General features: G+C 45.1%; 1 protein-coding gene across 2 annotated transcripts in view; it reads left to right on the top strand.

The window, feature by feature from the left end:
- PKL (chromatin remodeling factor CHD3 (PICKLE)) overlaps positions 1-16,063 on the top strand; it is a 51,501-nt gene that overhangs the window by 22,270 nt on the left and 13,168 nt on the right. For both annotated transcript variants that reach the window (XR_015264086.1, XM_086786523.1), the window contains exons 17-21: positions 6,745-6,914; positions 7,129-7,195; positions 7,293-7,418; positions 7,513-7,622; positions 7,757-7,835. Coding sequence is in view for 1 of the 2 variants with exons in the window: in XM_086786523.1 (XP_086642649.1) it covers positions 6,745-6,914; positions 7,129-7,195; positions 7,293-7,418; positions 7,513-7,622; positions 7,757-7,835 (552 nt within the window). In the remaining variant the exon portion in view is untranslated. The remainder of the gene's footprint in view (positions 1-6,744; positions 6,915-7,128; positions 7,196-7,292; positions 7,419-7,512; positions 7,623-7,756; positions 7,836-16,063) is intronic.

Genomic DNA, 16,063 nt, shown 5'->3' with positions numbered 1-16,063 from the left:
CCACTCTCTAACATATCAAGCATGGGTCTAATGAGTATGACTGAGAGGTCTTGCTCAGCTCTGTCATGTGGAAAGTAGCTCGATGGCAATGGAGCATGTTCTTGATTTGGAGCTGATGAGTGGATTGTTGCTGTTGTCTAGGGGGCTGTGGGCATCTGGTAGGCTGGAGTGCGCATGCCTGGTCTGAGGTAACTGCAATAGGCCGAGGTGGGTCCACGAGATCCACCATGTGGGTGTCCTTCTCTTGGGTTCGGAAGAAGTTGGTGATGGTTGGTTGGCGAGGGAGGGCGCGGGGTGGCTGTGGCTGTGGCTGAAGAATGCGTCCTTGTGTCTGCGGAGCGCGAGCAGGAAGAGCCCTAGGCAGCACTGGTGTGGGAAGTCAATGATCCTGGAAAGTGGGCCAAAATCCTCATGAAACAGCCAATGAAACCTCATGGAACAGTTAGTGAAACCTCCTGCAGATCTCATAGTATACTGGGCAGGGCATATGTAATGCTTAACCTCGGTGTGGCATAATCGACAGATCCTCTCCTCCCTAGGTCTCTGTATACGCTGCTCGGCTCTGTAGACGTGCTCAGCTTCCCGGCCTCCACTTTGAGGCAAACCCATATCTGGCCAGTTGCAATCTGCATGGCATGAGGTATGTGAACACTCAGGTAGGCTGTTGGATGAATCCATCTTTAGTGAGCCTGAGGAAGTGATTTTTGTAGAAGTGCTTCTTCGGTGGGAGCTCTGAAGTTGTGATCCATGTGCAGTTGGTGCAAAGGTTGAGAAGATCTCACCGGATAATTCGGTTGGTGTCCTAATGAGAGGGCTGGAGAAAAGGGGAGTCCAAACTGTACTGAAGGGGTGGGAGGCGATCCATGTGGAGCCCATATCCTGAGAACTAGGTGGAAACTCAGGCATACCATACTCTAGGGTGGCCCTTGAGTGCTAGCTGTCTCGAGGACCCCAGGGCAAGCTTTGGGTACCTCTGGGGATCCATCTCAGTGATGCGGTGGAGGTATGTCTGGAAGAGTGCATCCACTACCAGTGGGGCTGCAGCAAACTCTGCCTGCATAATCTCATGTGAGAGTGATGGTTTGTTGCGGATTGTACAGGAGAACATCATGAATTGGGGCCTCTCAACTTGTTGCCACCAATCCCTATTACATAAATCCGGTCCCTAGAAAGCTGCTCCATACATCAAGGCTAGTGTAATGAGGGTGTCAAAAAGCCAACCCTTCTTCTCGTGGGATCTTGGGAAATGTGCTCGAAAGCATTGCCGCTTAAGTAAGCTCAACGCTGCATATCCTTGTGTCACTCTAGCATGTGCTACGGGAACCATGGTGAAGTGTGGGCCATTGAAAGTGACACCAAGGTGGACATAGGATGAGACAATCTCCACAGGATCCCCTCTATATGTGAGGCTCAATCTGGTGGCGGGAGGTATTGAAGACTATTACCTTGGTTTTCCTAGGGTTAATAGTGAGATCCTGTTGAGTGCAAAAATCCTATAAGGCATCCAGATGTCTATGAAGCCCCTCGGATGCATCTCAAAGGTGTTTGGCATATGCACATGTGCCAGAACAACTCCGAACAAAGCTAGATGACAAAGCAATGAAATGCATTTTTGTGGACTACAGCAATGAGAGCAAAGGATACACGAAGGATTTTTGTTAGTAGAGATGTGGTATTTGTTGAAAATTCAGAACAGCCCATGTACAGCTTGTATAAACATGTAGAACATGTGGAACAGCCAGCCATTCAGTCCCCTTCTATGGAAGAAGGGAAGATCTTGTCAGGGAAGAGCAAACAACCATAGACACAGCCAAGTCAGTGCCAAGATGGTTGCTGAAAACTTTGCAAGAAAGCAAACTTGTAGCTCCACTCACAGGTAGAACAAGGGCTAGTTCCAGCCATGCATTGAATATACATCGTGGGGAGTCTGCATTAGCCATGGGTGGTCTCTTTGATTCAGAAGAGCCTTCTTCTTATGAAGAAGCACATGAGAATGAGCATTGGGTGCAAGCTAAAATCTCTTCTATCATGAAGAACAATACTTGGGATCTTGTGGAATCGCCTAAAGGCAAGCATGTCATTGGGTGTACAAAGTCAAAAGGAAGTTTGATGGTACTATTGACAGGTACAAAGCAAGAATTGTGGCTAAAGGCTACTCCCAGAAAAAGGGAATAGATTATGAGGAGACTTTTGCTCCTACTTCGAGAATGACCACAATAAGATCAATGATTGCATTGGCTGCACATAAAGGATGGAAAGTGCATCAATTGGACATCAAAACTGCGTTCTTAAATGGGGATTACAGGAGGAAGTATATGTAAATCAGCCCATTGGTTTTGTAGTTCCTGGTGAGGAACATAAAGTATGCAGATTACACAAAGCATTGTATGGGTTAAAGCAAGCTCCAAGAGCTTGGTATGATAAAATACATGCTCATCTAACCAGCCAAGGTTATGTGAATAATCGAGCTGAAAGCACATTGTATGTGAAGAAAACCGGTGCCGATATTCTCATAGTCATCTTGTATGTAGATGACATGCTCATTACAGGTACTAGCAAAGCATAGATTTCAGATTTCAAAGCTGATTTGAAAGCTAAATTTGATATGTTAGATTTGGGGCCTTTACACTACTATCTTGGCATACAGTTTATGCATACAGATGATGGCATTGTTATGCAGCAAAATAAGTACATAAAAAGTTTGCTAAAAAGGTTTCACATGGATGAATGTAAGCCCATTTCTACTCCAGTAGAACCAGGTGTACGGCTTACTATGCATGATATTGGAGAGCCTTTTGAGGCCGGCATTTACAGCTAAGCAGTGGGATGTCTCATCTACTTGTGTAACACGAGGCCAGACATATCTTTTGGGGTGTCTTTGTTGAGCAAATTCATGCACAGCCCAGGCACAAAGCATTGGCAAGCAGTCAAACGCATTTTTCGTTATATATAGGGTACCCTGGATCTTGGTTTGTTCTATCCCAGGGGGGGCAGCTTGCAGCTTTATGCATACAGTGATTCAGATTGGGTGGTGAAGTTCCTACGGGGAGCCGGCCGTTCCGGCTCAATGTGGTGTATTTGTATTTTATATGGTTCTTCCACTGTGTCTTCATGTATTGCATCTGGTATTTGAAGTGTTGGTCAACTATTGTTGTTCTGGGTCCGCGTTCGGTTTCATTGGTATTAGAGCTTAGGCTTTCTCGGAAGCAGAGGCTTCCTTCCAACAATGAGAAAGAAAAAAGATTAGAATTGGGGACTACATTGATCAACGGTTTGGCTATTGGGCTTATGGAAGCAGTCATGTGTCCAAAGCATGAGCAGTAGACAGCTTGGCATAAGGATTTATGGACTCAAAGAAAGTATTCTCGAAGTATGAAGTTGGTTTTATGTGCCCATGGTCAGCACTTGTTTCATATAGACTATTTTGTATTTTAAATCAAATTTTGTTCAAGCGAGTTATATGGAGCTATTTCTCAAGGTATCTTATCTGTATGCTGAGGAGATATTTATTTTACGAACCTGGCAAAGAAAAGCTAAGTTCATGCTTTTTGCCAATATTTGGAATTTTGTACATGTTGAACTTCCTTGCTGATGCAAGTGGAGAGTGTTTCTCATGTCTATCTTGAGATGTGTTTCATCTTTTCTAAAAGGCATTTTCGTTGGAAAACATTCTGATTCTGGAAAAGACTTTTATATGATTTTGATAAATAGTTTATGGTTTTGATCTTGTGTATTGGAGGCTTCTAGCAGTATGGGATGCTAGAATTGTCGCCTACACAAGGATCTCATATGGGGAATATTCTAGTTGTATGAATAATGAGATGCTAGAATATGTCGCATATGCGGTTACAAGACTCTGAATTATTTATCAGTATCATGGGTTGGCTGATTCTAGTCTATGAGCTATTTTGAAACCAACATGGCAAGCATTCTGCGCTCGTATGGTTGGTCGAAGATATGCAGGGCTATCCTGGACAACAACGTGCCAGTTGAGCTTCCGTGGCTTATGTGAACATGTGCTTATTTTGGCGGCTTTGCGGAGAAGGATTTTCTCACATCGATCATGCCATGGCACATCCCTTTTGCATGTATGTGGATGGATCCCCGGAAGGGCTTTGGTGTGAGCCCACTGACATGTCAACAGGAGTTTACGTCTTTTGCATGTATGTGGATGGATCTCCAAGGACTCTGGTATGAGCCCATTGACATGGCAAGAGAACATGTGTGGCTTCTGAGGTTGACATGGTAACATGTATGGCTTGTGAGACTTGACATGACAAAACATTTATGGCTTTTGAGGCTTGACATGGTAACATGTATGGCTTGTGAGGTTTGACATGACAGAACATGTGTGGCTTCTAAGGCTTTGACATGACAGAACATGTGTGGCTTGTGAGGCTCGACATGACTGAACTTGTGTGGTTTGACATAACAGGACATGTGTGGCTTTTGAGGCTTGACATGACAGGACATGTGTGACTTCTGAGGCTTGACATGACGGAAACATGAATGGCTTATGAAGGCTGACATGACAGAACATGTGTGGCTTATGGAGCCTGACATGACAATACATGTATGACAGATATAGTCTGACATGATGTGCTTTTCTTACAGTACATGTATGGCAGATGCAGCTTGATATGATGTGCTTTTCTTACAGTACATGAATGGCATATGCAGCCTGACATGGTGTGATCTTTCGCAAGACTAGTAACCCTGGTGCTCACTTCGTACTTATGTTTTGGGAAGGATTCAACATACCTAAACATTCAGAAAAGTGGCTTATGGATTTATAGATATTTGGGACACATTTGGCTCTTGTGCTTGTGTCTAGTTATTATTTGGCTTATCGATTTATGGATATTTGAGAGTCGAGACACAGTTGGCTATTATGCCTGTGTCTACTTGTTATCAGAGTTGTTGACTCAGGATATGGATACAATTTGTTTCTTCATACGGTTGGCTCTTGTGCTCGTATCTGACTTCGGATCGTGGATTTGGAATTATGTAATACTATTGATGGACAGTGGATCTGCTATATTTGAAGGATATTTCAGTGGTATCAGGCTTATAAGTTGCGGACAACTGTCGTATAAGACGGAGGGGATGTCACCAATTTGGTCCACTCACGAGTCTTGAAGAGTGTTTCACACACTCTTTGGAACCAAGGTGTGAACGGGGATTTTCCACAAAAGAAAGCTACAACATTTTATTGGCATGGTTTGGCCTAAAAAGATGGCCATACAACATGTGCAGCATGGGATTTTATCCAATAAAGTGACTTCTAATATTTGTAAGTTGGTGTGTTCACATATCATTAATGATGGGTTGGACATATTATTGTTTTTGGGCTTGGATAGGTGGACAAAAGGAGGCGCCTAGATGAAACTTGGGCATCAAGCCAGGAAAAGCATAAAAGCTGATATATTTGGACATATTATTGTTTTTGGGCTTGGATAGGTGGACAAAAGGAGGCGCCTAGATGAAACTTGGGCATCAAGCCAGGAAAAGCATAAAAGCTGATATATTTGGACAAGCTCATATATTTTTGGGCTAAAACTTTGAGTAAAAGCCAAGGAAAGCTAAAAAGTTGATATTTTTGGGCAAGCTCAGCTATTTTGGGCAAAAAGGGAAAAGTGCTGCAAATATAGCAACCTGACTCTATTAAAGTAGGGCTTGGGGGCTGATTTGAAGGGGGGGCATCACTCTTTCGCTCTCTCTCGCTCTCTCTCTCTCTCTCTTTTGCTGGCCGACTGCAGTTTGCTCTCTCTTCTCTGTCTTGCGTTGGCGGTACAGTAGTTTCTAGGCTGTTTACAGCAAGTCGACTCCTACCAGGCAGCCATAGAGCTGGTTGACTGGTTTTTGGAGCTGTTTATGGACTGATTGAGGGCTGATCTGAGAGCTCCTCTGGGACTGATTTATGGCTCTGTTTTGGGGCTGAATTGGCATGGAATTCGGGGCTGTTTTGGGCTCCATACCGGGCTGTTTTATGGGCAGTTTAAGAGCTGTTTATGGATAGCTTATGGGCTGATTATGAGCTGATTTTTGGGACTGTTTTGAGACAGTTTATGGGATGGCTTTTGGAGCTATGATTGTATCTTGGCACTGGATGGATATCAGCCTTCAGGGCAAGATTTGTGCTGATTCTGTGGAAAATCCGGTGCTGTATGCACCCGCACCTTGGTATCTTGTAAAAGCTTCTGTGTGAATAAAGAAGTTCCTACGGGGGGCCGGCCGTTCCGGCTCAATGTGGTGTATTTGTATTTTATATGGTTCTTCCGCTATGTCTTCATGTTCTGTATCTGGTATTTGAAGTGTTGGTCAACTATTGTTGTTCCGAGTCCCCGTTCGGTTTCAGCTGTGCATAGGCTTCCCAAAGGACAATGGGTGTTGGGGTTTTCTTTTCTTACAGAATGTGCAATGTGCGCCATGCGTCTGAGTAATCCTCACTCAAAAATAGTTGGTACAACTCCTGTTTGCTGCTGGCTACATATGTATGCCTCATCCTGCGGGTCAAACGACGGAAGATTCTCTGCATTTGAGGTGCTGAGATCAACCCTTTCTCTTTCGCATGGGGGCTGAAGTCGTGTGTTCCTGGGTTCGTTGTCATACCGCCCATTTCGTGGCTGCGATCCTGTGGGGGATTTGGTGGTGGAGCAGGTGGTATATGAGAGAGAGAGAGAGAGAGAGAGAGAGAGAGAGAGAGAGAGAGAGAGAGATTAGTTGTTGTATGATCCCATGCAGAAATGGAGCTATGAGCGTATAGATGGTAATATCAGTGGAGCTGAAAGGCAGATTCGGATAGATCGTTTCAATGCTCCAAACTCCAAAAGGTTCTGTTTTCTACTCTCGACACGTGCTGGAGGCTTGGGGATAAATCTGGCAACTGCAGACACGGTCATCATTTATGATAGGTGTTTACATCCTTTTGAATATGCTGGGATTTGGATTTTAAGCTCTCTCTCTCTCTCTCTCTCTCTCTCTCTCCACCTGCACACCCCCCTCTCCCCTCTCCCCTCCCCCCTCCCCCTCCCTCCCTCCGTCTTTCCCCCTCTGTCCCTTCCCCTTTATGCACCCACTGCCAACAAGACTGCAAATGCTTACTTTTGCATGTACTAATTCTTGCAGTGACTGGAATCCACATGCTGATCTGCAGGCAATGGCTCGTGCACATCGCCTTGGACAAACAAATAAGGTTTGCCATGTTTGTAAACTGTTGGGTCAGTTGTTTAGTTTCATGGAGCCTGCATTTGGAGAGCAAAAATTATTTGATTCTTCACTGTCCTGCTCAGGTAATGATCTACAGATTGGTGACAAGAGGGACTATTGAGGAGAGAATGATGCAGATGACAAAGAAGAAAATGGTGCTCGAACATTTGGTGGTGGGCCGTTTAAAGAATCAGCAGGTCTTGAACCAGGTAAATCTTAAAGTTACAGAGAAGAAACAGGACATAAATCTGCTGTTTTGGGTTGTTTACTTACATAAGCAGGGACCTTAATGTGGTTTGCTAGGAAGAGCTTGATGACATCTTGAGGTATGGAGCAAAGGAGCTCTTTGAAGATGAGAACGATGAGAATAAGAAATCACAGCAAATTCATTATGATGATGCCGCCATAGACAGGTTGTGAATAGCATTGGATATAGACTCAAGAAGAGTACCTTTGTAGCTAACATCCAAAGCTTCGAATTCTATGATTTCTTGCTTCTCTGTAAAGAATTTTGTTGTTGGTAAACTCTATATTCCATCTGTTTCAGGCTTCTTGATAGGTCTCAAATTGAAGACGATGAAGTGGCTCCTGATGAAGAAGACACTGACTTGCTAAAGGCTTTTAAGGTATTTTCACTTCTTCAAGCTGTTCTACAATCAAGAATCAATTGTTGGCCTAATGCTCAGGCCCATCACACATTGTTCCCTGCACTTCCCATGGATAGCCTGCTGATGCCTTTTCCACTGTGGAGATGGGTTCATTGGGATGGGTGCTGTTTAGTGCATAAAGTGTTAGAATGCCGGGCTGTTAATTTTCAGAGTCACGGCATGTAGGGGGGGTGGTGGTGTGCACATATTTGCCTATCCTTTAGGAATGAAGATGATTTGAGATTGTTTTTATTTGACGGTGAATTTTCTGGTAAGAGACAAGTACTGCTTGATGACACGGGCAGCTGGATGTGGTGGTATAAGAAAGAAAGAAAGAAAGAAAGTTATATTAACGTCCACGGGAGGCCGAATCCGACTTATGGGACAGATCATTAAGAGTTTAAATTACAATGGGTTCTATTGCATCTAGTTCGAAATTGAGGTTCAAAATAAAAATAGCTATATTTCGTCCATGTATGGATTTGCTCGAGGGGGGTGGGGTACGGAATTCTTTAATGATTGCTTGTCCTCCTCTGTATATTGCCCATTTGCCATTCTTTCTTGCTTCTTTAACTTTATTCAGCTCTACCGATCTGTTCTTGAGTTGTAGCGGGGTGAGTTCATCAGCTATCCATACCTTTGTCCCTTGGAGAGACCTTGTTTGCTTCATCACTGCTATTTTCTCATTGTTGTCTTGAGCTATGTCTGCCCTATCCCAGCCTTGAGGAAGACCACCGACTCTGATTACCTTTTTGTTACTTTCCATTCGTTCCTTTTCTTTGACTGCTGATATGACTTCTTTAACAAAATCTTGTGAGTTAACTGAATTTACCTTCGAAACATGGTTTGTCGTTTCTGTTTGTAGTGTTGTAGGTATGGGTCCTTCTCGTGCTTCCTCTTGCTTCGTCTTCATGGCTTGCACTTGCACTTCAGTTCGTTGATTCGTTCATCTTTCTTGATAGTCTCGTGTTTCAGTGCTGCTAATTCTCCCTGAAGTTTCTTCAGTTCTTGCATGAGGTAGGCTTCCCATGGTGTCGGCTTGCTCACGGGTGGAGGAATGGGCGGTAATCGTGAAGCGGTGACTGAGGCAAAAGACTTCTTACTTTCCATGTGTTGCTGCTGATAAAGGAGAGGGCTGTTGGTGGAACGAGTCTCCCCTCGAGGGTACCCTCTCCCCTTTGGGGGAGACTCAGAAAATGCGACCTACAAGATGCTCAGCTATAGGTTCAGGGAGAGTTATGTTGCTGCCTTGGGGGCCTGAGCAAGGGTGGGTGGGGAAACTGGAGACGAACAGGCGGGCAGGGGCGAAAGGGGCGCAGAGACTAAGGGCGGCGAGCAGAGACGAACAGGCGGGCAGGGGCGAAAGGGGCGCAGAGACTGAAACGGGGGGGCGACTGGGTGAACGGGCCGAGAGAGAGTGGCGGGGAGAGAGAGAGTCAGAGAGTGGTGGGGAGAGAGAGAGTGGCGGGGAGAGAGAGAGAGAGAGAGAGAGAGAGAGTTGAGGGAGTGCAGGAGAGAGAAGCGACCAGAGACGAACAGGCGGGCAGGGGCGAAAGGGGCGTAGAGACTGAAACGGGGGGGGGGGGGGGGGGGGGGGGGGGGGGGGGGCGACTGGGTGAACGGGCCGAGAGAGAGTGGCGGGGGGAGAGAGAGAGAGAGTGAGAGAGAGTTGAGGCGCACAACTGTGTATTGAAGGTAGTGTAGAAACTTGAAACACTTGCCTTTAGACTATAAACGTGAGACTTGCTGATGTGGCAAGGCAGCGACAGGATGTTTCCCTTATGGGGTTCATTAAGCCAAGTAAATCTCTTTTGAGGACACCACTTATTGTAATAAGCAAAAAAATCAACTCTGTAGCCTATAATTGTCTTAAAAAACATTAGGAAGAAGCATATCCTTTGCCAAGGATAGACGACCTCATCGATTGTTTGCATGGTGCCCGTCAAGATTTTAGACTTGAATTTGGAAAGATGAAGTTCTCAAAACAGCATTTCGGACAAAATATGGGCATGTTGAGCTTGTGGTGTTCTTATTTGGATTCACCAGCACCCTAGCCTACTTTATAGCATATGATGGACGGTTGGTATCGTGAGTATTTGAGAAAGGTCATTGTTGTTGTTCCAAACAATATCCTCGTCTACACAACATGCATGCTGGATTCTCTTCGCCTAGTGGTGGTCTATGCGAAGCTGAGGAAGTGTGAGTTCTTCAAGTGATAGTGGCCGGGGGAGTTTCATGTGGCTGTAGTTTGCAAATTCTTAGAAAGTGAAGTTTTTTTAAGGCTTGGTTTGTTTCCTTCTCTTGCCTTAATTTTAGTACGTTGTCCTTGTTCAATTTTTTGAACATGGAGGGAAGGGTGTTACCTACATAATGATAGGTACAGGCTTATTACATGGACAAAGGAATTGGAGGTATGATATGCTGCACATTGTGGAACGGATGCATAGAAACTATGCTATAGGTAGTGTCTTGTTCTAAAATGAACAACATACAGCTTTAAGCTAATTGTTGCATAATTTGTTAACTGAGGCATGAGAAAGTCTTGTATGATGTAGCTGTGTGGAAGAGGTGGCGACACTATCTTTATAGAGAAACATTTATGGGTTTTATGCTGTAATACACCTGGCTAGGTGTGAACATTCCTGGATACTGTCTTTTGAAATAGATAGCAGTCAACACTTAAGCAATGGACACTGCAGCAAAGTAAATAACAAAGCTGAAAGTAGAATTGCACAATGACATCACTACTGGGGCCGCAAATGGGCCGACCCCTCCCCCCTCCCCCCTCCCTCAATACTCCTCTTGACATGTGTCCATAGCATGTACTCAAGTCCGCTGGCATATACCTTTGCCAAAGCAAGACTTCAGCTACAAAAAGATCCACCTTGCTTACTGACAGTCATACTCCATAAGGAACATTTAATCACAAGCACGATAGTTTCACCAAAACAACCTGAGCACAAACCCATAGCACATATGAAATGGTATCTTGCAATGGTTATCAATAAACGCTAATCTGCTTAACCAAGTTCCACATTTATTTTGAGTACTCACACAGTAATGTGCTACAACTTGATCTTCCTCTTTTCCAATCCATGACTAGGACTCACGTGAAATCCCACTCGTTCGAAAGGCTATGGCTATGGACATTTTAGGAGTGGATTATGTTATACTTGTTTGCTTTTGGAAGTAGGGCCTCTACATGAGGACATGTTCATTCCCAATTTAGGGAAGTGAGAGAAGGGGGTGGCATAAGCTTACTCAAGTATAACATGCTCCTAACCAACTTGCAATTGTGCAATTGGTGGTGGATAAAATCCAAGCCATCGTGGGAGTTTCACGTGCTCAAAATCAGCATCGTCAACCAACTCCACATCGTTACTATCGATGGACTTCATTGGGTTATCCCATTGAGCCATAGTCTCTTGACACCTTTGGACAATCTCATGGTCATTTGTTGGTGAAGGAATGGAGCACCCATCAACTTGGGCTTTGAGTTCATCCTCCCTTGCGGGATTTTCGATAACATGCTCCTGGCTAGCTTGTAACTATCCAACTGGTGGTGGATAAAATCCAAGCCATCTTGGTGGTTCCATGTGCTCAAAGTTCGCATTGTCAACCGACTCCACGTCGTTACTATATACGAACTTCACTGAGTTATAGCCTAGTGATTCCACATAAATACTCTCTGAATCCATGAAGTTCCGCCAAGCTTGCATACTTTTCTCAGAAGAAGGAGTAGTAAAGGTGAGGATTTCATGGGTTGGAAAGAAGTGAAAGGTTAGAGATGAGCTTGTAAATTCCGCGTGGACAAGAGCTTTATAAAGACCGGCACCAAAACTGTGCTCCATGCACTTGCAGAGCTTCTTGAGAGATTCTTGAGAGAGCCTTGAGAGACTTCAATGTATATAAAACAATGAGAGGGTATATCGTTTGTAGAGGTTAAAAAAGCTTTGTGCTTTTCTCAAAAGCTAGCTTTCTAATTTTTATAAAAAGCTTCTCTAGCTTTCTAAAAAAAAGCTTAACCCCTTGCTTTTTGAGAATACCTTGCTTTTCTAAAAAACAACACCGAATACCTTGCTTTTTCTCTTTTGTTAAAAAAAACTCTCTCTCTCTCTCTCTCTCTCTCTCTCTTCTCATGTGCCTAAATCAGATTTTATAGTTCTAGATTTTTGTTATCTTTCTTTCATGGATATGATGTAACATTTTGGTCTCATAGGTCATTTTGGCCTTTTGAAGACATTAATACAACTTTCTTTCGTTCTTTCTTTCTCTCCCCACCTTATGTATACCTTGGGATCACTTTCATTGGACCACATTTCTCTGTGTGGAAGGTAGCCGAAACAAGATTGATGCGCGGCTATGTAGCTTTGGGCTCACTTGCGAGGCAATGCTCACATATATAGTTTTAGAAGCCGAGGACGAAGCTCTGGCTATTCGACACACTAGTTTCTCCTGCACTACTATATGGAGCTCCCATCTGTGGTCCTAGTTTATACCATAGGAGGAGATGGAGGGAGTAGCTAGCTGAGACAGACATAGAGGATGCATATGATGGGTGGAAGCCGATGGAGAGGCCACTAGTGATGATGATCTCACGCATGATTAGAAGTAAGCCATCAGTGCGACACGAGATTGTGTGGGTGGAGATAGGGCTGCACTGATCGTGACAGAGGCTATTTTCCAGACAGTGACGTATTGGCACAGATTATGGGAGCTCCCACCAGACAGATACCCTAGGCTTGCCCTAGAGTCCTCGAGACAGCTGGCACTAGATGGAGACACGCAGTGTTGGTATGCCTAGGTGAGCAGTTGGTTCAGTATGCATGGCATGTAGATGGAGGCGCTCCCTCCGTTCCAGTACAGCATAGAGGCACCCTAGTGCCCACCCGTCCAGCCCCTTAGGACAAAGATGGCCTTTTATAGGGGGACCATTTTCTTTGCCTGATAGAGGACGGCTTCATCACATGCCCGCGCTACATGGACACACATCTATCATTTGGGGTGCGATGTGCGATTGGACACCCGAAGGTCAGCCCTTTAGGTGCCTTCCACTTCTCTTGGCCATAACGGGCTATCCTATATGCCGCTCATGGGCTGATTGCACTGTAGGACACACAACCTATGCTTTCCTCTGCTCCCCCACTTGTAGTTGCCAGTCAACATGCACATAGGCTCGCCCTCTTAAAGGCCAACCTCTGCTGAGAGGATTCCGGCTATGAGGGTCTTGCCCATGGCTGGTTTAATGATGTCAAACCACTACATACATCTCTTACAGGTTTATGGGACTAAACCAAAGTAAAAGTAGTGCTTTTTGTGAGCCACAAGTGAGGAGAGATGAATCAAAAAGGTTCTTGGTTGAGCCTTTATATAGGCCCATGAGGAATTCCCAACTGGCTGATCTGCCGTCAGCGAGTAGAAAAAACACCAAAAATGCCCGGATCCAGCCGATGACTCCCGTAGCTCCTTGAGTACCTTGCCAACTTATACTTGCATCCATAGGGATCTTGTTTGGTCTCTTCCAGTGCCCTGCTTATGCCCTAAATGGTCTTTTTATCTGCTGCCTTTCAGTGATTAGCCCTGGGATGAGTATGTCCATGTGCATGCACATGACATTCCCTTCTGCTAAACTTGATGACGGGATTCCAACTTCTGACCTTGGATGACCGTCATCATCCCCTGTCTCCACATATGGTCTCCCATACTTGTCATCCTTTCCTTCTTGGCAACCTTTTCACTGAAAACCTTGCCTTAAGTCTTGAATCTACTCCAAATCAGATGAAGATCTGTGCATCTGCTCCACTTTGTCCCATTGCCTTCTTGTCCTGTCCCTGAACACTTTCTTGGTCTTCTTTTCCCGAGTATTGAGTATGGCATCCATCATCCCTTGGAACTGTTTTCCTAAAAGCCTTTCCAAGTATGCCCCATGTGGCATCCGACTCACAGGGTTGCCATTCCCCTTGGGTCTTGTGGAACACCACCAACCAACCTCTTGGGAACTTCTTCCATGTCTTGTGTTACTCTCCTTGGACTGTGCAGCTTCATCTGGGACACCATCAATGTTTAGCATTGCTGAACCTAAAGCTCTGATACCAATGTTACATGCCGGAAGCTCTCTGTCTTCTTTCAGCCCTAAACACCTTTCATAGGAACATCTTGATGCAAAATGCAAATAAGAGATGGAGAGAAGAGAGAGAGAGAGCTGTATTTTTAGTTATTCATATAGTACAAAAGGTACATATTCTTGGCAACCCTAGGTATGCCCAAAAAGTAGCAACGAAACCCTATTCTAGACCTCAAGGGTCCTCAAGAAGGGACCGTGATGCCAGATCCTCAGGAAGGCCGACTAGCACTTTCGCATGCAGTTTGAACCACCCTGAAGCTTCCCCCGTTGACCGTGGAGAGTATGAATGATATCGAGGGAGATGCTCCTGATGGACTCCGTTGGCAGAGTGAGGGTGCCTTAGATGGTTTAGCTGCATCGAGCTCTCCAAATTTGCCATGCAGCTACATTGCTGCAAATCTCCCATCTTTGGCAACAACCTGGAGTCTAGTGATTAGTGGATGGGGCTGGGACTGGCTACTTCAGAAATGCAAAGGTGAGAGACTTGCAGGGCTTGTCTCCCACTCTCCTCCTCATATGCCATGACGGCCTCAGCCTCAGTGGCCCAAGCAACAATGCCCCATGTGATAGTGCGAGAAGGGGCCTTGTAGATGGGGAGTATCTGTTGCCAAACCTGTTGAGCCTTTGGGCAATCCCAAAGATAATGACGTTGGGACTCCTGAAGATGGCCACGCCTCGGACATAATGTTGGCCTACCTCCAATGGCCAACCAAGTGTCAACTGTGAGACTCCTATGTGCCAACTATGTGATCTTCTGCGGCCGAAAATTATCTCACAGCCCCTTCCAGAAATTTGAGAGAAAATGCGGCAAGAGGCCTTTGGACTACAAGTGTCCTGCTGCTAGTGGAGTGCCCTCAACCTTTGGCGTCTGAATCCTACGGCCAAGCCGTACAGTGTATGCTAAAAAGGGGGTACTAGGAGTCTTCGCCCTGTCCTTTGGATCGTGCCATGTTCGCTCCATTGGGTCCCATTGGAGGCGTATGAGAGGCTGACCCTCCCAAATCCATAAACGCTAGAGTCTCTCTGTCTAGCACCTTGGTCGGTGGAGGGTCAATGTGCAACTCATGTGCATGGAAACGAATCACCCTCACCCTCTGCAAGGTGCATCCCTTGAAATTCTTCAAGGAGGGCTTTGCCCGCTCCAGTTTGCCATGAGATGCAATAGAGATGGTGAATAAGGTGGAGCTCTCATCGAGAGATGGAAGAGTCGATGTCGAGGGTGAGTCTGTCTCATTGCCCGGATCCCGGTAAGGCTCTTCTCCTAGGCCTTGGGGGGCAGTTGTCTGAATGTCAACTAATCTCCTATAGTGACCTAGCGGAACCCGTGCTCAAAGCTCCCCATGATATGTGTAGGCGAGCCCCTAGCATGTGACCACGTTCCACTAGGCAGACGGACCAGGGGGTTCCAAATCAAAGGCTTGGCTTGCTTTTATTTATAAAGCTTTCTTGCTTTATTTATAAGCTCTTAACCATAATAGCTCCTAGTTATTGTTATTAGCATGTGGCTATTATTTACAAACCCACAACCAATCAAGACCTCTTCTTGCTAGCACCCTTAGCCCACGTCTGAACCCTCCAAGTCTCCACCCCCCTCAAGAGCAAATCCATCCATGGATGAAATATAGCTATTTTTATTTTGAGCCTCAATTTCGAACTAGATGCAATAGAACCCATTGTAATTTAAACTCTCAAGAGTTCATTTTGAGTTATTTTTTTTTCAGTTTTATGCCTCTTTGGCATCGATACCCAGAGTGGAATGTAAATGGATGTACCTGATCTGTCCCATAGGTCGGATTCGGCCTCCCGTGGACGTTAATATAACTTTCTCTCTCTCTCTCTCTCTCTCACACACACACACACACACACACACACACACACACACACACACGTGAACACTCAAAACAAGTTGGACTAGAGGTTTTACTCATGCTTCATATATAGCCAGCATGGTTTGAGCACTTTTGTCTGGGGAAAACCTTGATAGTCCTGGTCCAACTCTCCTTCTCGCTCACTAGAGTAAGTCAAATACTCAACACTTGAGCATTGCGAAAAATTGTACACTCATGGTTGAGTCTTCAATCAT

Source organism: Cibotium barometz, chromosome 49 (assembly GCF_041138505.1).
Source record: "Cibotium barometz isolate CiBa-2024 chromosome 49, ASM4113850v1, whole genome shotgun sequence".
NCBI classification, from domain to species: domain Eukaryota; kingdom Viridiplantae; phylum Streptophyta; class Polypodiopsida; order Cyatheales; family Cibotiaceae; genus Cibotium; species Cibotium barometz.
The sequence above is the reverse complement of the archived record's forward strand: the minus strand, read 5'-3'. Positions and strand labels throughout refer to the sequence as shown.